At 29.8% G+C, this 21,679-nt stretch overlaps 1 protein-coding gene and 1 long non-coding RNA gene across 3 annotated transcripts in view; one reads left to right on the top strand and one right to left on the bottom strand.

The window, feature by feature from the left end:
* Positions 1-21,679, bottom strand: part of LOC129960638 (zonadhesin-like) — a 164,517-nt gene that overhangs the window by 33,345 nt on the left and 109,493 nt on the right. The window contains exons 12-26 of the mRNA XM_056074187.1: positions 20,885-21,055; positions 19,905-20,084; positions 16,083-16,256; positions 14,321-14,494; positions 13,684-13,857; positions 13,351-13,527; positions 12,443-12,616; positions 11,768-11,944; positions 10,232-10,405; positions 7,253-7,429; positions 5,962-6,135; positions 4,936-5,112; positions 2,847-3,020; positions 1,210-1,386; positions 375-548 (exon numbers count right to left, since the gene is read on the bottom strand). Coding sequence (XP_055930162.1) covers positions 375-548; positions 1,210-1,386; positions 2,847-3,020; positions 4,936-5,112; positions 5,962-6,135; positions 7,253-7,429; positions 10,232-10,405; positions 11,768-11,944; positions 12,443-12,616; positions 13,351-13,527; positions 13,684-13,857; positions 14,321-14,494; positions 16,083-16,256; positions 19,905-20,084; positions 20,885-21,055 — 2,628 coding nt within the window. The remainder of the gene's footprint in view (positions 1-374; positions 549-1,209; positions 1,387-2,846; positions 3,021-4,935; positions 5,113-5,961; positions 6,136-7,252; positions 7,430-10,231; positions 10,406-11,767; positions 11,945-12,442; positions 12,617-13,350; positions 13,528-13,683; positions 13,858-14,320; positions 14,495-16,082; positions 16,257-19,904; positions 20,085-20,884; positions 21,056-21,679) is intronic.
* LOC129960639 (uncharacterized) overlaps positions 1-21,679 on the top strand; it is a 63,343-nt gene that overhangs the window by 41,283 nt on the left and 381 nt on the right. Inside the window, exons 3-4 of one of the 2 annotated variants that reach the window (XR_008783644.1) lie at positions 5,968-6,137; positions 20,850-20,989. This is a non-coding gene — a long non-coding RNA (uncharacterized LOC129960639). Of the gene's footprint in view, positions 1-5,967; positions 6,138-20,849; positions 20,990-21,679 lie in introns of those variants that run through there. The other variant, XR_008783645.1, reaches the window with a different exon arrangement.

The following is a 21,679-nucleotide window of genomic DNA, read 5'->3' as shown; positions in this document are numbered from 1 at the left end:
TACCAAGAAATGTATGTGTGTGAAAGACAAAAATAATGGATGAAGAATTCTCAGAAATCTTGAAGAGAAACAAGGAAAAAACTTTCAAATGAAAAGTCAGATACAAATGAGAAAAGGAACTTTATGGTGTGATAATAACTGCTAATATTTACAGTTTAATTAATAAGCACGATAAAATTAGAAATTAAATGTAAATATAGCCACATCAGTAATGATTGTATCAATCTATCATCGATATTACCAAATGATAACAGTTAGGTAATTTGCTAGAACATATGCTTTTTCTACGCTTAATGTCGAAAGACCTTTAACTGTCTATAACAATATTGTTCATTATGAAAACAGCTGACTGAGAAATGAAATTCAGTACTTACTGACTGGGCAAAACTGAAGTAGCACACATTTTCCTGTCGAGTCTCTGACAAATCCATCTCTGCAGAAGCAACCTTTCACACAAGTTTTTGGACAGTCTCGAGGTTGATTTGGGTTGGTACATGTTGCTGGACAAGCAGTTCCACACTCTTTGAACTCCTCGTTTTCTCCACAAACTGTAACAAATTACTACTTGATTATTATAAAATAAATGAATAGAAATAGGAAATTACAAATTGAAATCCAATGTTATTGTAATTTTATTACTCAAATTTGGATATTTTAATATCGAAACGAACATTTTATTTAGTACTAAAACAAAACAAAAAAATATATAGAAAATTTTAAAGATACGCAATATTATAGCTTCAAAATATTATAGCAATTTTTAAACTGCATCATTTTTGAAGCTGAAATACCATCTATTTTGTGAACAAGTAAACTGTATTTAATGTTTGAATAAGATATGGTATCATTATGTTTCTCATTTTCAGCTATGTTAAGTCTTAATAGATTTCTATTTCATTATTCCATATTTTTTAAAATTTTGCTGTCATTTTCTTCTCTATTTGTGCCATTTTTATAAGCTTTATTCTCATATATTGTAATCATTGTTGTGTATACCAATGGGGGTGAAGCACTGAAACTTAAACGAAAAAAATGAGTTTTAATGAGTTAATGAAGTTTTTAACGGAAACTTTTAATAATGCTTCGAAACATTATTTATATTATTTTACGATCTTTAAAATTATTAAAATGAAAATAAATATTGATGTTATGACAATATGATTACAGAAAAAAAGAAAATAAATATCAATACTTATTAATGAAACTTACCGACTGGGCAAAAATTCGGAAGTATACATTTGCCTTCTCTATTTTTTATGTAACCAGGTTTACAGAAGCATCCTTTAACACATGGAAGTGTACAGACAGCTGTGGGTTTACCTAAATCGTCACATGTATGAGGACAAGCTGTTCCACATTCTTTAAATACTTCATTTTCATTGCATACTGGAAGAAAAAACACAGTACTCTTTTGGAGAAAATAGAAAAATGCATTTAAATCTTTTGAATATAGTTCCTTTTAACGAATTTTGAAAATCTTACAAAATGACTTTTGAAAAAGTAAAAGCTTTATTGGTAAATATTTTTTCATTCATTACCCAGATCAGCACTGATTTTTTTATATGATACTAGCAATCATTTTATATTAAATGGGGGTTCCTGAGTCAAACCTGCAGAAGTGGTCTTCCTCAAATCTTCTTGGAAATAGATGTTATCTCCTCCTATTACATTGTGCACGTGTGGCAAAGCCATGAACGCCACGAGCACTCAGTTTTTTATTTAGAATTCCTCACATAAATTCTATGCGCTTCATAGCATAGTAAAGAAAACGTAATATACATTTGGGGCTCTTCTTTTCCACTTATTAAAGCTAAAATTTGATAGAAGTTACAGTTTTAGTGAAAAGTTTATATATCAAATTTATTTAAGTCGTTGCGTTTTTTAATTATCACGTTTATAATCAAGTAAAAGTGTAAACAAACAGAGAGCCCCTTTTTTGAGGGTTTGATTTAAAATTTGGTAAAGATGCTCACTTAAGATGCTGAAACAGAGTTCAAAATTTTATCCATCTAGGTCTTTACATTTTGTAATTTTCGTGTTCAATTATGTACGAACAGCCAGCCAGCTAGACTTCTTCTGAATGTATTTCATTCAAAAGTTGACACAAATTTACAAACTTTATTCAAAGATTACGTTCAAAATTTCATATGTCCAGCTGAAAGTGAAAAATTGCATAAGCCTTATGAACTACTGCATTCACAGACAGACCGAAAAAATCTGGGATTTGAATTTTTTGACGATTTAATACTTTCTCCTTGTAATGAACGCGGTCTTGTTTCGTTCCAACAGAAACATAAATTTTGTTTAAAAATAAATACATAGTTTAAGAATGTTCTTATCATTACAAATGATGCAATAATATCAGACAATAGGCTTTCAGCTGTTACTCGACCTTTCTACGGAGGATTTAAAAGCCAATGATTTACGGATACCAGACTACAACATCAACAAACGTACTGTGAAGAAGTTGCAAATTATATTAGTGCTGAGAATTATATTCTATTGCATTTCCAAGAGAGTTTCATCAATTGTAGTGTACCAATTTTGCTATCTGTTCATCTGTTGTACTGTTGCATGTCTTTGTCCATGTTACTGTATTTGATTTCTTAGTAATATACTAACACAGACAGAAAGGGAGTGACAGGGCTTTCCAATCTTACTTTACTTCATAATAATCTATTATAAAATTGTATATCAAGTAATAAGTCGATATAACTATATGATAACAGATAGATCATTTGCAAGAGGAGATATTTTTTGTTAGCTAAATGTCGCCAAACCCTAACTATATGTAACAAAATTGTTCATTCTGAAACAGAGATCTGGTATATGATTTCTATACTTACCGATTGGACAAAACTGTGGATGCACGCATTTCCCAGCTGAGTCTCTGACAAACCCATCTTTGCAGAAGCACCCTTTCATACAACTTTTTGGGCAGTCTCGTGGTTGATTTGGATTGGTACACGTTGCTGGACAGGCAGTTCCACATTCTTTAAACTCTTCGTTTTCTTCACAAACTGTAACAAGTTATTATTAGATTATCATAATATAAAAGGACAAATATGAAATTACAAATTGTAATCTAATGCAGTAATACTTATTGCAATTTTATTACTCACATTTGGATATTTTAATATCGAAAGAAAGAATATAATCACAAATTATTTATTTCCAGATTATAAGATGCAAAAAAATTTCTGTAGGTTTTAAGTGGCATTGCTTTTAAATGTCAAATATAATCTATTCTGCGATTAAGCAAGCAGCATTTATTTTTAATGTTTGTTGTGATTCTGTTTCTCATTTTAACTTTATTAGCTTATTGGATCTCTATCGCTTCCTTCTCATCTATATTCATTTAGCTTTGATGAGTATTATCTGAGTATATAAAATCTTCATATTCATTTATATCGAATTGTTTCAAATAATGGCACTTATTCTGTGTAATTTCTTTCTATCCATTGTGGTTATAATATAGTTTTGTAAGCTTTCCAATCTGTGTATTCTAATTACTTGTCATTTCTATTCTTTTAGTCGTGAATACCCAGAGAAATACCCAGATTTACTCACAATGAAATTTTCATGTTTTTTTTGAAAAAGAAAACTCACATTGCAATTAATTGTCACAAAAGCGTTATTAAAATGTTGCTTTTATTTCGATATTTGTGAGAAAAATTTTAATTATGCTCCGTATGAGGGACGCCCGTCGGAATGCCATCTCTATACAAACGCGTTTAAAATAATTTATTTTTAATGCAAGAACTGTATAAAATATTATAATACCTGGATTGTTTCGATCGTTTATAATTTTATTTTTAATAAGTAAAGTATAGAATTCTAACTAACCAATAAAACCAACCAGCAACAACAGCATCAAAAAAAGTAGCAAAGAATATTTAAAAAAATGAAATTAAAATTGTCAAAAATAAAAGTAGAGTGGTAGAGTGGTTCGAAGCATCATTGTTGTCAAGCAACAGAATATCTGCAAGTTTCTTTATTTCAAAATCGTCTGTATATATTCAATTATTTATTAAATTTTTATGAATTATTAAAAATCGAAGAAAAATTGCATAGAAAGGAAATTCATATCATTGAATTGGTAAAATTTTGAATGTTATAGTGGTGAAAAAAATACTTCTTGTGACCAAAAACTACTGAGGAAAAACGTCAAAGTTGATTATTTTTTTATTAATTTAATATTTAATTAACTTTTGCACTTTAGAAAGTTGACAGTATTCTTTCTTTGTTTTAAATAATTATGCAAAATTTGGTTGAATTCGGTACGGTTATTTAAAAGGAAATGGGAAACATACATATAGAGCCATATATACGATTACTTTTATTTATAGTAAAATTATACAGGACTCACTCTGAAACACATCATTAAGAATAAAATCAAATAACTGTTGATAATTATAGTAGACATCGAGGTTTTAGAAAGCATTCGAAATATTTTTTAAAAGCAGTTTTTAACAACATTCTTTTATAAGTGAAATAAAGAGAAGAAATTATCTTTACTTTAAATATTTTTCATCATTCTTTCATCTATGATGCATCATTATAAATATTTGCATTATTTTTTTCTCATACTCATTACTTGGTGGCTCTATTTGTAGGGAATCAAAATTTGATTCTATTAATCAAATATATGATATAACCGTCAATTTTCAAAATATTACGTTAGTGTATTAAGAATACACAAGAATACCTTTAAGAATACACAGGTGTAAAAAATTCAAAACTCAAGCACATAAAGCAAAAAATCCATATTTATAAACACAAAAAAAGTCAAGGTAAACAAAAATTTGTAAAAAGGCATTTCCTCCAGAAACGAGCCTTTGTAAATCAGTTCGAATAAATAAAGCAGATTGTCTATTAAAATCTCTTCAAAACATGAGTTTTTTGTATGATGTTATAATACGATTTTTTTCTTACCAATTGGACAGAGAACAGGCAAAATGCATTTTCCTTCTCTATTTCGAATATAACCAGGTTTACAGAAGCATCCTTTAACGCATTTTAGGGCACAAGCACCAAGAGACTGAAGAAGATTGTCGCAGGAACGTTGACAGGACGGACCACATTTTTGAAATATTTCATTTTCTCCACAAACTATTTTAAAAATATTAGCAAAAAAGTATGCATATAATCATAACAAATGGAGATATAAAGGTAAAATAAATCATTCAAAAGGCCTTAATCAATCTTCAGTGGATGAAATCAGTGTATAATGTCTGTGTTATATATATATATCCCCTTTTTATTTCCCTCGTTTAGTTCTTTTCGCCTCCCTTTTTTTTTTACTTTGATTTATTTTCAGTTTTTTAAACTTTGTTTTATTTCATTTTCGTGGTTTGTTTTATTTGTTTTATTGTTTATTTCATTTTATACACATATTCACACAGATTCTTCAAAAAAAAAAAAAAAAAACTGGAAAATAGTCCTTAAATATTGAGTAATATCATATATTTCCAATTACAAAGTTCTATTTAAAAAATAACCAATTATTTGAAAATATTTTGGATTATATTGGAATATTTTGGAAAATATTTTGAATATATTCGTAATGTTTCCTACGTTTTCTATTATGGTGTTAACATGCCACATTCAATTATTTTGGGCATTAGTATTTAATGCACATATATAAAAAAAATCTTATAATACAAATTTTAAAGATTCGCAACTAAGTTATACATATTTTATGAAATAACTTCATTATTTATAATAAAAAAATAACATTTTAAAGCAAGGAGAATATTTCGTGACAAATATTTATATCCGATGTAATTATGATATTAATTCATTAGTTAGTTGTTGATTAAACCGAGAGCAATTTTCACCAATTTGTCATCAGAAAATAAATCTTCAGAAAGTAACTGTAAAATTGTTATTATTATTATTTGTCATTTTACTACACAGAAGAGTCATTAAATGATGAAAATTACCAAATGTAGTGCTTACCTACAGGGCATTGGTCAGGACGTACACATTTTCCACTAGGATCTCTGAAAAAGCCATCTCTACAAAAGCAACCTCTCACGCATACAGCTGGGCAGATTAATGATTGAAAGCGATTGGTGCAATTGGAAGGACAGGCTGAACCGCACTCTTTAAATTCTTCATTGATGCCACACACTGTAAGTAAATATTTTATGAAATCAAGTTTTCGGATATTACATCATTCACATCAATATTATAAAGAATTTTTTTCTTTTATTTTCTTTATGTCACTCATTATTTCCAGTCAGTATTTATTTTACCAAATACTATTCCGTATAGAAAGTATCAGGTATTCACTGTAAGATGACGTGGTTGATACACATCAGTTATTGACCTAATTTTTAAGTTATATCTACAATGTTTTCAGAAGGCAGATATTTTGAGAGAAAAGAAGGAAACACACACACACATACAACCATTTTTTATTTGCAGAAGTTGAGAGTACTTGATTCGATTTAAAAAAATTCTTAATGTTAATCATGTAATACATTAAATATTTCAGAAGACAGTGTATTTTAATAATAAAAATTACAAAAGATTACAGAGTTTAAGGAATTTAATGTCAAAATATTTACTCAAATTACAATTTCAAATTGTGAAATATATCCTTTTCTGACTCAGCAGAAATGAAATAAACGACTCAAATCGAATAAGTATGGCTGAAAAGGAAGTTTTCTGAACCTTTACCATGCTGTAAAGTATAATTATGCTGAGAATTTTTTCTTGAAGAACTACAAAAACAGCAACAACAAGGAAAAGAAAACGAAAACCGGAGTGCTTATTACATTTTTCAGAAACTAATTGTTATACTACTTTGCATCTTTTTTTTTTTTTTTGCTAAATAAATGAAAAATTAAGTCCCACCTTACAAAAATTATTTACAATTATTTTCGCTCTTTTTAAACATGCTTTGAAATAAGTGGGAAAAAAGTTTTAGTCCAGTTCAGATGAACCATAGCACAGGTAAACGCATTCATTTTTTGTTATGATAGGTTACTGAATGGTGTGTGTGTGTGTGCGCGCGCGTGCGTGCGCTTACATTTCTAAACTTAGATACGAAAGCATTGATTTTAACATTTTGATAATTCGAAGACATTTCATAACTTAAGAGAAATATTAAAACAAAATTACAGTGAAACATTTCCAATAAAGTGTTTCTGGCAAAGACATTATTAAAGTAATAAAATAACTATATTTTCCTGCTAAATATAACATCGAAGCTTATATTAATTTAAAAATTAATTCTGCTTACCAACGGGACACAAACTGGGTAGAACACAGTTCCCATTTTTGTCCCTTACGAATCCTTGCTTGCAGAAGCAACCTTTCTCGCATATGAGTGGACAAGGACCAGCTGGGACGCCGAGGTTGTCGCAAGTGGTTTGACATGAAGGGCCACATTCTTTAAACTCCTCATTTGGCTTGCATACTGAAATGGAAAAGTAAGCAAACGTATTCTGATATAATATGCTATTTAAAATTGTTTCTGAGAGACCAAAATAAAATGAACATCCTACATTATTAGCACAAAATATTCAACAGCATTGTTACAATATCTTCATGATATTTTGTGACATTCAGGATATCGAAGGACATCTTACATAATAGGGTATTACAAGACTAATAATATTTCATCTGCTCTAACTTTGATGACAGCAAGTGTCTCTCAAGACGTGGATTCAGCAAATAACTGAAACCGTTGTTCAGGAATATTAGCTCATGCTAACAATATATGAGATCTTGGTACTCTCAAATTGAATTAGATCATCACAGTATTAAGAATTTTCAAATCTCTTTTTCTATTTTTGATACTTTAAAATAAACTATATTACCATTACAGAGAGCAGCAATGCTCCAACTATAGAAAAGAATGGGTGCTCTTCTATTACATAGGGTATTAAACAGTCCTATTTCAAAGTTGTCTACAGACGAAACTATTATTCAGAAAATTAATTAAGAAACAGAAATTTGTTCGAACGAATAAAAAATAATTCAAAACTTCGCAACCAGAGAGCTTTTTTAATGAATGACACGTTTATCATACATTAACAATAGTGTATACAATTTTTTTTTCACTACAAAATTTGTTCAATATGACGGACATCGTATTGAGCTACCATCTGTTATCGCTGTTGAGAATGTTCCACAGCTGACCGCAGTGTGTTCTGGGAAATGCTTTGAATATGTCATGAATTACTGTTTTTAAAATCAGGTAAGGCTCTTGGATTATCACGACTTAGTAGATGTTTGAAATGCCTCCAAACACAAAGGTCACATGATTTGAGTTCAGAGAGGTCATATATCATGAAAATGACGACTTATTACACCTTATCCTGTGAAATGATTTTTGAGGATATCCTTAATTCATACAAATGCAAACTTGTGGATGAGCTCCATTTTGCATAATAATTGTGCATGATACAGTAAACTCACACTAAGTTATTTTTGGTTACTGCAATAGAATTTATAAGACTGAATGCGAATTTTCTAGTTCCCGAATTCGGTGGATGTGAGCATTCACTGAACCGTACAAATGAAGGCGTACTTCGTCTGTCTAGATGATATTCTATAAGCATTCTGAATTAACCTCAAAGCGAGCACGAAACTGAAGTGCGAACCGACGTCGAAATCACGTGAAAACAACCTTTGCACAAGTTGAAGGTCTTATGGATAATTCCACATGATCTTCTGGACAGATGAACGGTTCAAATCCAATTCTTCTGCCAAACGACGGATATTGGTATTAACTTTTGCTTTGGAAGCTTTGTCCTCTCCCATCTGAAATGCAACTTTATTGCTTCTAAGGAAACAGGTTTCTTTCCTCTTCCAGAACGAACATTAAAAGAATCCGTTTCTTCAAATTTGTCTATCCATAACCCAAGAATTTTAACAGTCAATGGACCTTTTCGCATCTCTTTCTCAAAGCCTGATATTATCGTAGAGAAATTATTGCGAAATTATCGTTTGGTAAAGCAATTTAGCAAATAAAATTCGATCGGATAAATGTAACGACATTATGATTAGCAATAACGAGCACATTGAAAACAAAATCTCCACAAAAGTATCTAGGCTTTATAGCAGCTACTGTATAACGTGGACAAAAATTTGCATTTTTTATTGTTCTTTCGTTTAATTATTATAGTAGAAAGTCAGTTATTGAATAAATTTTCGATCGAGCGCAATTATCGAGCGACACTTCGTATCATCTCCACATGGACACAAGGACAACCTTGTGTCCCGCTATCGTTCGTGTATTTGAAATTAAATTTCGTTAGGAAAAATAATAATTCGTTTCTTTTACATTAATAATAAATATTTAGTTTCACTTGCGTTAACTGCGAAAATGACTGCGTTTTTTGTAAGCTAACGTTGAGAGAAGTGAGCTCGAGTTTGCTTAATGGCAGATGATGACGAAGGGGTGACCAATAGGGGTTTTAAGCGTTTTAATTAAAGTCTAGAGTTCATTTCAAAGATTGTGTAATTTAATGAGTATGAGTTATATATTAGAGTGATTTATGGATAAAAATTTGCTGAAATCTAAATAAAGAACCAATTGTAATGTGTAAATCATTAAAAATTGGCGGAGAAATTTTGAACTAACGTTTTTATTCGTTCAATCAAATTCTCATCCTTTCATTACGTCATACACAAAATTTTATAACTTTTTGAATAATAGTTTCGTTTATAGACAGCTTTAAAATAAATTCGTTTAATCACAGACAGCCTGTACATCTATCAATAAAGGGATCGTTAAATATCATTCAACAAATTCAGCAGCAAGATCCAAATATGACCAAAGTGAAATACTTGAATTCTAGGCATTCAAAACTTTTATGAAGCTACATCGAGAAATAGATATCCGAACGATATGTCGAATTCGAATTTGCCCATAGGTTACATGGATGTAGATTGTGATCAGCCAAGGTAATATTAAATTAGAAAAAAAAATCATCAAAGGAAAGAAACTCATGCAAATAAAATCTCACAAAATAATAATTCCTTTTTTAAATATTATACTTTAAATTCTAACACGATTCTTATAAAAATGCAAGTTTTTTTAATTCATGCTTTTTTATAACATGGGTTCTCCTTACATTATAATATTCTGTCGAAGTTCGGATGCTATCACTATATGTAGGTGTGGAAAATGAAAATGTTTACAATTATAGAGAATAGCCAAATACATTTAATTCATTACATTTTTAACAAATTAAATACATTACAGTCTTACCAACTGGACACGATTGAGGTAAGACGCATTTTCCTGTTGGATCTTGGACAAATCCTTCCTTGCAAAAGCAACCTTTTCTGCATGGTAATGGACATGAACGTTGTTCCGTGATGTTAGAGCATGTAACCGGACATGCAGAACCGCATTCTTTATATTCTTCATTTTCACTACAGACTGTCGAGAAAAAATAAAAGGAATTAAGAGGCCATTACTTACATATTAATGAAAGATACAAAATACTTCTTTAAGCATTTCAATACATCTTAACGGAATCTATGAGATCTTGCTCTTTAAGACTGACAATTTAGCACTATTTAAGACGGATCTAAAAATTATGGTGCTGAAATTTTTTCATTGGACGTATACAAGTTTCTTTATCTATATATATTCAAAGCAAGGTCGTGGTCAAAGACAGAAAAGACACTTTGAATTTTTAACTTCTTTTTATTTCCATTCCGGGAGGCATGATTTATGAACAAGCAGAAGCGACGAGCACAACACGGAATGACATAAAATGAAATAAGGAAAAGCTAATGAAAATTTTATCCCTGTGAATATATACTGTGACATTTAGGGATTTCCAACATGCGTCGATCACAGGCAAGGGAATCATAGGGAGTTTTTAAAAGGAATGTGCTTGGCTGGACAGTTTTTACCCCCTCACTCGGAATGTGGGAACTTGTCGGCTTTTAGCCGATTCGGCAACTTCAGAACTCGTGCTGAATTAATTAAATAGAAAAAGTGGAATGGGATCACGAAATAAGAGAATATTTTAGAATGAAGTTGATATGTGCTGAATTGAGCTAAAAAATAGGAAATTAATTAAGTTTAAATTAGATTTAAAATATCATTACATAAATATATTACATCAAACATGTTATAATGTATTGAAAGTCACAAATTAACTCTTTTGATAGTTGCACTTGTACGAGATATTTATAATTAAGAATATGACCAATAAAGGATTAATAAAAGTTTCAAGATAATTATTAGGATGTACTAATTTCTTTCTTTCATTACATATGTCATTGAAATCAAAATGAAATTTAATTAAAATTTTTAAAAAAATGTATATGGCATTCCAAGAAAACAGATGAAGCTTTTAATTATCTATATTAACATATGTATCGTAATCAATTGCTTTATAACTGAATTTAAAATGAAATATGTTAATTTTACACTTGACAGGTTAAGTCATTCATTCTTAATCTGTTAACCGGGCAATTAACTCATATTTTTTGCATTGAAATATTTGTCATACCCAGCTGATTGATGCGCTTCCCCCGAAATTGTTTGATTATTTAGGATAATGTTACTTTTTTATAAGTTGATAGATACCAAATTTTAATAAAGCATATTTAGAAATCGATTTCAAAAATAAAGTAAGGAATTATGCAAAGAAGTCACAGAAAAAATAATATAAAGCTGTGTAGTTGTGTTGAAATCATTTTATTTATTCTTAACATTTAATTTCATCTATTTTTGGGTTCTCTGGTATAATTTTTAAATGTACATACGCATTTTTTAAAAACTTACCTACTGGGCAAAAAGCTGGTAAAATACATTTTCCGTCAGGGCCCCTCACAAATCCAGGCTTGCAAAAACATCCTTTGGTGCAAGGCAGAGAGCACGGCATATTTGCATGTGTTAAAGTATCGCATGTTATCGGGCAAGCAGGACCACACTCTTTAAACTCTTCATTTTGATTGCACACTGCTCAAAAAAAAAAAAAAAAAAAATGTTCTTAATATTTTCTAGCAATTCTTTTATAGTAGAAAACACAACAAGAGGATCAAACTTCTCCTCTTAACACTATTATTGAAAATGTCATCTTCAATTTTAAATGATACTCTTATTAAAATATCCCGTGATTTGGGCGTCTGGGGTTCGAGTCCTGGTTCGGGCATGATTGTTCTTTATCCTATGTTCTATCTGTGAGGTGTGTGAAAGAGTCCCTCCCTCCTCTGTAAAAAGGTATTGTGCAAGCGAGTAAGTCAATGTCATCTTCATTTGAACTAGAAGTCAGACTTCTGCCCTCGGGTGCTCAGGGTACTTTATCCTCAGAAGCTACTGCACCCCCCCCCCCCTTTCCTTGGTAACGCGAACACGACATCATCATAATCATTAAAATATCATGACATTTTTCAACAAGACAAATTATTTGGGAACTATTTCATACTATTCTAGATAACTGTAAGAAGTTCAACTTACCTACTGGGCATGTTTGAGGCAAAACACACTTTCCATTTGGACCTCTCACAAAACCTGGTCTGCAGAAGCAACCTCTAACACACACGTTTGGACAACCACCAAGTTGGGTGCGATTTGCGCAAGTTAGGGGACAAGCAGTTCCACATTCCTTGAATTCTTCATCTTTCCCGCATACTTCAAGTAAAAAAAAAATCACTTAGCTACCGTAGGTTTTGTTGTTATCAATCATTTTGTATATGTTTCAAAGTAAAACTTTTTCCATTTGGAAAGTTAACAGAATTTTAAACAGAGTGAAGACATTAGTCCTCTTTGAAATATAATAAGTGTAGATGTTTAGAAATCAAAATATATTCTACAGACAGACATTGATTTTTTTTCTCATCTCTTTTATGTATATCCATTTTCCAGGATGGGAAGCATATTTATATTGATTCACAACTAATGTAATTTTTACAAAAGTTTACACAACTTTTGTAATTTACATTCTAAATTTTGAGATGCAATTGCCACCATACGTCGTATTATAATATACGAAAAAGTTGGAAATTAGGCGAGGATATTTATTTTATTTCTTTATATAAATTTCTTTTCTTTACATTTTTCACTATAAACTTCTTATTTTAGAAATTCCAGATTCCAAAAGTTCATTCATTAAAGAGGAAATAATAATATAAAGGTAAAGAGATAGATACTTTTAATTTTTCTTAAAGTACCCATAGTTCCATTATTTTGTACTAAATTTCCAGCAGAAGACTAGTTTCTTAACATCTAAATCAATATAAAGATATCGGGAGACGCACACAATGAAGTTATTAAAGTTTACATTTCGATCCATTTTACAATGGATTTATAGATTTAAATATTAATTAAGATTCCTGATATTAAGGTTCAATTTATTGAAAACTTACTGATAGGGCAGGTTGTTGGTAAAATGCATCTTCCTTCAGGACCTCTCACAAATCCTGGTTTGCAAAAGCATCCACTAGTACAAGGCAGCGGACAAGGAGCTGTTGGACGAGAAATGGAATCGCATGTGGCTGGACAGGCAGGACCGCACTGTTGAAAATCTTCATTTTCTCTGCATGCTATTCAAGAACGGGAAAATATATATGTACAATTTCGTCGAGGGCTTTGACAATATATTTACTGGAAAGGTTTTTTTTAGAGAGATGTCAAGAAAATTAATTGGATAGAAGTTGGTAAGCAATCTAAACTTTGCTAAGTTTTCCTTTCTAGTTTACCTGCTGGACATTGTTGAGGTAAAATACATCGTCCACTTGAATCTTTTACATATCCTGCTCTACAGAAGCAACCTCTGATGCAGATATTAGGACAGAATCCCTGGCTTGTGTGATTTGTACATGTAAGAGGACATGCAGTTCCGCATTCTTTAAATTCTTCATTTTGTCCACATTCTTAAAAAAAAAGATTTTATTTCACAAATGAGCAAAGGAGAAGCTTTTATATTTTTAAATCTGCTTTTTATACAAATATTTATATCTGAAGTAGAGAAAAAAAATGGAATTTTATGTTAATTAAAATGATCTGTTTTGAATTGGGCTACTTCTATTTCTGTTTTAATCTCAGTTCAAAAATAAGTTATTCAAAACCTTAATAACTATATTTTAAAACAAGTTGGTTAAAACCTTAATAACTATATTTTAAGACAAGTTATTTAAAACCTTAATAGCTATATTTTAAAACAATTATTAAAAACCTTAATAATTACATTTTAAGACAAGTTATTGAAAACCTTAATAACTATATTTTAAAACAAGTTATTTAAAATATTAATAACTATATTTTAAGACAAGTTATTAAAAATCTTAATAATTTAACTTATTCAACTATATTTTAAGCAAAAACCATTCTACTTACCTATTGGACATAATTGAGGTAGTACACACCTTCCAGATTGATCTCTTACGAAATGTTTTCTACAGAAGCAGCCTCTGACACAAGTATTTGGACACAAACCCTGAATTGTTTTGTTTGCACAAGTTGGGGGGCACGCAGTTCCACATTCTTTGAATTCTTCATTTTCACCACAAACTACAAAATTTTCAAAATTGTGTTAGTCATCAAAATTAGTAATTCGTAGCTTTTTCCTTACAAAGCTACGTTATTTCAAATATAGATTGAATGAATACCATAAAGAATTTATTTGGCTATTTTTTATAAATAGAAACCGATTTATGAATTATTTTTCCTACCAGAGTGAAATTTATCTTGAAGGAACATACAAACGGATAATAGTTCAAACAAATATGTAATATGATTTTATTCATGAATATTTTTTGTGTATCTCATTTATCTTAGGTAAACATGGTGATTATTTTTTGTCATAAAAATTTCCCTGGTCACAATTTTGAAAGAAATTACATTTCTACACTTCTGTTTAAAATTAGAAAGAAAAACTTTAAAAAATGTTTTATAATCTGCAAAAATTCTTATTGCATATGGGATTCATGGAGTGCAGTTTATGGGATTTTTTTGTCACTCAGGAATACAGAAAAATTATATTTTTATTCCATGGTAATAAATGTTTCTATTCATTTAATTTTGATTCAAAACACAAATTTTCTGCAACAGAAAATTCACATTCCTAACCATGAAATTCACGATACATGTAGAGACCTAAAATGATGTACTAACTATCGGGTCATTATTGTTTTTATTATTTATCTTTAAAACCAAACTGAATTTCCTTTGTTATAGGTTACAAAAATATATCTAAAAAATGGCTAAATTTTAAAATTCGATTAACTCATAAAAGCATAATACAAACAACAGCGATACATTTTGTCAATGAAGGGGAAAGGAAGGGATTATTCGAGAAGAAAATGCATTAATTGCGGAAAGAAGTAATATTTTATTTTAAAATTAATATAAACATTATTTTATTTTGAAGCGTCGTTTAAAAAATGCAGTTATCTTGTAGCTCAGTAAATGCAATCGTAAATAGATTGTATATTCAATAATATGTATTTAAACTGTAAAATATTTTATTATCGGTAAAAATAAACTTTTCCATTTTAAATTGCTGATCTGGGATGGACTACATTTTAATTTTTCTAATAATTTTTTAATTAGGCATGACTTTATCGTAATTATATTCATTTAACACATAGTATCCTAATTCTCAAAAGGAATTGATAAAACAACCTACTTACTCAATGCAATCTATAAACAAGCAAGTTGAACAGAATTCTTGCTTTGAAATTTTTACAAGGGTTATTTTCAAATACCTATTTACACTAACACTTAAAGAGATTATTGCATACAATCCTGTTAAATACTATGTGATTGCATTCTAAAATTCATTTTTATTGCAGCGATTAATTTTTAAGCAATATTGAATGCAATAAATTTGTAAATTATTTCATTTCCATCCTAAATATAAGAGTTCATAACAGTTAGCTCGTTCATTTGATAGCGAGATTGAAACACAATTATTTCAGATCTGCACGATATTAATTAGTTTTATTCCTATAATTTTGATGCACATAAAATTAAAAAAAATGTATCTACAAGCCTAAAAATAAATAAACCGAATTTCTGGAAACAGAGACAGAAAAACATATTGTGTTCATCATGTAAAAAGAAGAAAAAATTAAAGTGAAAACCCTTCCATACTTACTTAAAGGACATTGTTGAGGCAATATGCACTTCCCAAAAGGACCCCTGATGAAACCCGGAGCGCAGAAACAACCTCTTACACATTGTTTTGTACATTGTTGTGGTATTAATCGATTTTCACAAGTGACGGGACAAGCGGTACCACATTCTTTGAATACTTCATTTTCTCCACATACTATAAAAAATTACAGTTTTAAATATTTTTAGAAATCATTTGGATTAAAGTGAACTCCTGGAAAGAATTAAACTTTTCCCTTAAAAAGAAGTAGTTGGCTATAAATGATTATTGTTGTACACATCTCTAATAGAAAAGTGGCTCGACAATGGCTAAGAACACAATCTTTCAATAAATATTTTATAACCGATAGTTATCCTAGTATTTGAGAAGTATTAAGAAAAATTGTGTTATTGCCGCAGTATTAAGAATAAAATCTGCGTTATAATCTCAATATTACAAATGAAAATTGCGTTATTATCGTAGTAATAAGAATAAAATGCGCATTAATATCGCAATAATAAGAATAAAAACAGTATTATTATAGTAGTATTAAAAATTAGAATACTTATAAATTTCACTTTTAAATTGGTATTATCACTCTAGAATGTTATTACATTGTGTGATAATTGACTTTATTTTAACACCATGGCATATAAATTCCATTAATCAACTAATTAGACACCTTATCTTTAGGAAATTATTTTACTTTCGTTTCATATGCAAGCCTTAAGAATATCTGAGGTATTTAAGAGAGTCCATATGATTTTTTGTGATTAAAATTATCTGCTACTAATGACGTTTTTCATGAAGCTCAGATCAAATGTTCTATATTTAGATAACATAGCAAACTGTCATTGTAGGTGAATGGTTGAATTTTAAGTAATGCTAACAAGAAGGATTTGAAATTCTGAAATTAATTAAGCAGGAGAAATTTTCAAGATTAAACATATTAAATGAATATTTTTTTCCAAACATTTCTTTATACAGAGAAATTTTCATTAATAATTTCTAAATTCATTTAAAATCTCAAATGTTACGGACTGAAATGTGGTTTGTGTATTAAACATTAATACCATTGTATATATAATTTCATGGGGAAGGGGTTAACCTATACTCTGTATTTAATATATTTCTGAAACCTCTGTAGTCAAAAAATAATGATTATTAAATCTGGCAGTTGTTAGGTTGGCATCTAGTTTTGAAATTATATCCCGAGATATGAAAATCAAGAAGTTCTTGCAATTTTCAGAGCATTCTGCCAAATTTCTTTAACTTTTGATCACTAATCTTTTCTGTATTTATATTTTTAAAAGTTAATTATAGAGTTATGAGCTTCGAACAGAAATTTTTATGGAAATACTAAAGTTAGTATAACTGCCCGACGAGTATATAAACGGAACACAACGTTTTATTTCACGAAAATTCAGAAAAACAAGAAGCACTCTTAGTATAAACACATCCAAGATAGGTATAAAGGACAGCTTTTGTAGACAATCACAACACGTGCAGACAATAAATTGCTTGATAAAAAATTGCTCAGCGTTAGCAAATTGATTGTTCGTTCTGCTATCAACATTCCAAAGAATGAATAAATTAAATCGCTTCAGCTTCTTAAGTTTATGTAATTTCTCCAACAGGAGGGGACATCACATTTCATTTTCAAGAAGAAACTCTAGATCTCAATTCCACCTAGAGATATGACCCTAATTCTTGTATTTTCCAAAGCTTCCACTGTTGTCACCAAATTCATCAAGAATATCTGTTAACGACGCTGGAAAATAATATTACAGCTTCATAACACTAAACATGGTTCTTTTTTTTTTGTATCACGAAATGTATCAAAATTTCTTTTATATGTAAGAACTCAAAGGTGACTATGTGGCGTGCATTAGTAAAAATCTTATCCTGTGTAATTTACTTGTTTTGTCGCAAATATTGGAATTTGTGCTCTTGTAACACGGTTTGCGGCTTATGGAATAGATGTAATGACGTTTGATTTATAATAAAGGGAATGAAAGTGAGATAGCACTGTAATGTTTTTATTATAACCTGAAAATCATTTCAAATTCTGAAATAATTGCCTTAAAAGTCATTCCATCTGCTATTTTTAGCCAAGTTTTTGCCTTTTGTACATCAGTACTAGATATTGTCAATTTTCAGTTTAAATATTCATATACCAGTATTACCTATTACGAAAGTCCGGCTATAACACTTATACCAATATTACCTATTACGAAAATCAGGCTACAACACGATTATATTTTCGTTTTTTTTTATTAATTTTTTTCGTATATTGTACATTTTTAGGATTTTTTTTAATTAATATATCTCTTAATTTTGCTGCTGATTTTTTAAGTAGAAGTAAGTTTATTATTTACAATTAAAAATACAATGGGAATGATCAAGAACAATGAAATAGCATTTTATTCATTTGGGTCAAAACTTATTCTACCCTTCTAATGCAGAAATGATTGAAAAGGAAGAAACTTATCTACAGCTAAAAGTTTTATTCAAAACTGTGAATTTTTCATTTTCCTCAAACAAAATAATATATGTATGTGCACTTGCATGAATTATTAAACTGGTAAATATCTTCATAAAATACAACATTTAAGAAATGTATTTATTAACAGAAATGTATTATATGACAGGATGCTGGGAAAAAGCTTCTAAAATGGTTACATTTTGTTAGGCATTGCGTTTAAATAAACTTATAATACAATGCAAAATCCTAATGCAAATATTTTCAATATCTGAGTAAATAATTGAAAATATTTATTCAATAATTAATTCAAATCAAATTAATCATTTTTAATTTATAATCGGTAATGATAGAGTGTGTCTAAAAAGACTCGCCCTCAAAAATGCTTTTATTTGTTAAAAAGACAGTTAATGAATGAAGGAAAATAAATCTCTTCTACAAATAAAGATGTGTGTGTGTGTGTGTGTGTGTGTGTGTGTGTGTGTGTGTGCGTGTGCGTGTGCGTGTGCGTGTGTGTGTGTGTGCGCGTGCGTGCGCGCGTGTGTGTGATAGCGTTCCATAGGGCAGATTAATTGACCTACACCTACAAAATTTGGCACGTATATAACTTGGTGGATGGGAATATGCACTTAGGAGTAATTTTCTGAAAGTTAACCAGAATTTTAATTAATTAAAATATAAGCTGAGTTTTGGGAGTTTTCTTCCATAACTTTGGAAAATATTATTTCACAAAAATAACTTTTACATGGTCTCAGAAAAATAAAAATCGGCTTTTAATGATACCAATTCAATAGTTGTGCAGTTTTTCTGATTTTTGGTAATTTTTTAAAAAAAATTTTTGTCTAATTTTTGCTTTTGCCTAATTTTCAACAATAGATTACATTGTTACCCAGAAACTTAAATCGTTTCCATTGTTTTATCAGATATTTAACCATGTGATTTTCTTCCATTTTTGAAAAAGAAGGAAAAAGAATTCTGTTTAATATCTGTATAGTGTATAAGAAAAATGGAAGTTACTCTACCGTGAAAGTTAGAGGATTCATGAACTAAGAGATTACGTTTTTAATAACTATAATTTCACGAGACTGGTTTACATTGGGAAGACTTATGTAGATTAAAAAGAGAACATACGTAAGACTACTAAAATAATACCGCTTTAATGTCTGATAATTTGACGCTTAAAATTTTTTGTGTTTGTTCGTATAATCATGAGCATAAAGTTATGCCTAAGAGATTCAAATTAAATTAAATGCAACCAATATTTCTTGATAACTAGTTGGTCACCAGAAGTAGCTAGTTTACAGTAAGGTGAGAAACAAGATTCTTAATCACAAAGGACATACCTGCGGGACACGAAGTTGGAGGTATACAGGAACCATCAGGACCTATGACGAACCCAATTTTACAAAAGCACCCTCGATGACACTCGTTTACATTGGCATGAGAAACTGGAAGAGTATAGTTTGTACAACTCAGAGGACACTCAGGACCACATTCAAGGAACTCTTGATTTGGACCACAAACTGAAACAATTCCAAATTTTAAAATGAAAGCAGAAGAGTTATCTGTCAAAAATACAAATTAAGATGATAATAATAAAATATATTTTTCTTTTTCTTATAATATAATGGAAAATTATGACGAGATTAAAAAAATCTACAAAGATGTAGGTAAGATTTGAATCATGTGAAATTACTTAAAGTAAAATCGAAAAATTTCAACTAAGAAATAAAGTTCTCCCTCTTTCGATATTTCATAATCATAAAGATGCCGATTAACTGCGTTAGAAAACTCTCGTTTTCATTTTATATTCAATCATTTTAAGACATAGTGATAGACTTAATTTATCGATATCAATGCATCTTTTCAACTAACCTTTTTTTTTATCAGGTGCTTAAAACCTGCAACAAGGCGATGAAAACAGGGAATTTTATGAGATGTTGCTAAGTACCAACAGAAAGTAATGAAAAGTAATTAAACAGAAAGAACAAGTTGACAACTTAACTGATGAAATTATATAATTTTTGTGATTTTTCTTTTATGTTCTTAAATATTTTGACTAATACTGGTCAATTATTTATAAACTTTTAAACAGCTATTCGATTATTTTGCTAAATTACGTGAAAAATCTCTTGAATTTTGGTTTTTCGTATCGCCAGAATAATACACTTTCAAAGAAAAACCGATCATTATTTAATAATATGTTTCACGTTTTCAAATTTCTTAAATGAAACTACTCGAAAAGAAATTATTTTTTAAACGAAATCTCTTCTCACTACTTTTTATAGTGAACTGTTTCAGAAAATGCATCCTAGGATCTTACCCACAGGACACAATGCTGGTGGAATGCATTTCCCACCCGGGCCACGGACAAGGCCTGGTCTACAAAAGCAGCCTTTGGTGCAAGGAAGAGAGCAAGGAGTTTTACCAATATCGTCACATGTGGATGGACATGGTGGACCACATTCCATGTATTCTTCCTTCTCTTTACATACTATGAGAGAAAATTAAAATCATTTTCAAAGTTCCTATGTATTATTTTTTTTTACCTAAGCATGGTCTGTTACAGAAGTGAGTCTGCAGGAAAACTATAATTGTGATACTGGTAATTTATCTACTCAATCCACACCAAGATCAAAAGATAATATACTAGTGCCAAAAAGGGAGTTAGCAATCTCTCTATCGACATTAACTAACTGTCGCAGGGGGGGGGGGTTAAGCAGTCCTCTCTGGAGCTGAAATGTTCCAGTAAAGACCAAGCGAGAAAACAAAACATCACTAATGAATACTTCTTCTTTCAATATTTTATATTTATTTTTCAGATTAATGTTTTAAACTTTTCCTTGTGTAAAGTAACCCTAATAAATAATTGTTACTTTTAATGGCTTAATCAATGAATCTCAAAACGATCCCCATCACATAACTCGAATTTCAAACGGAATTTCATATTTTGAGAAAGTTTTAAGTCCATTTCATTCACATTATTTACTTAAATTAAGCAGCTTTATCTTATTCAAGTAACATCAGTTAAAATATTTTAAGAATTGTTATTTGAAGGGGATGTCTTTGAAGGCAATAAAAGTCTCGAGAAAAAGATTAAGTCAAACTTTACTGCTAT

This window comes from Argiope bruennichi, chromosome X2 (genome assembly GCF_947563725.1).
Source record: "Argiope bruennichi chromosome X2, qqArgBrue1.1, whole genome shotgun sequence".
Taxonomy (NCBI): Eukaryota; Metazoa; Arthropoda; class Arachnida; order Araneae; family Araneidae; genus Argiope; species Argiope bruennichi.
The sequence above is the reverse complement of the archived record's forward strand: the minus strand, read 5'-3'. Positions and strand labels throughout refer to the sequence as shown.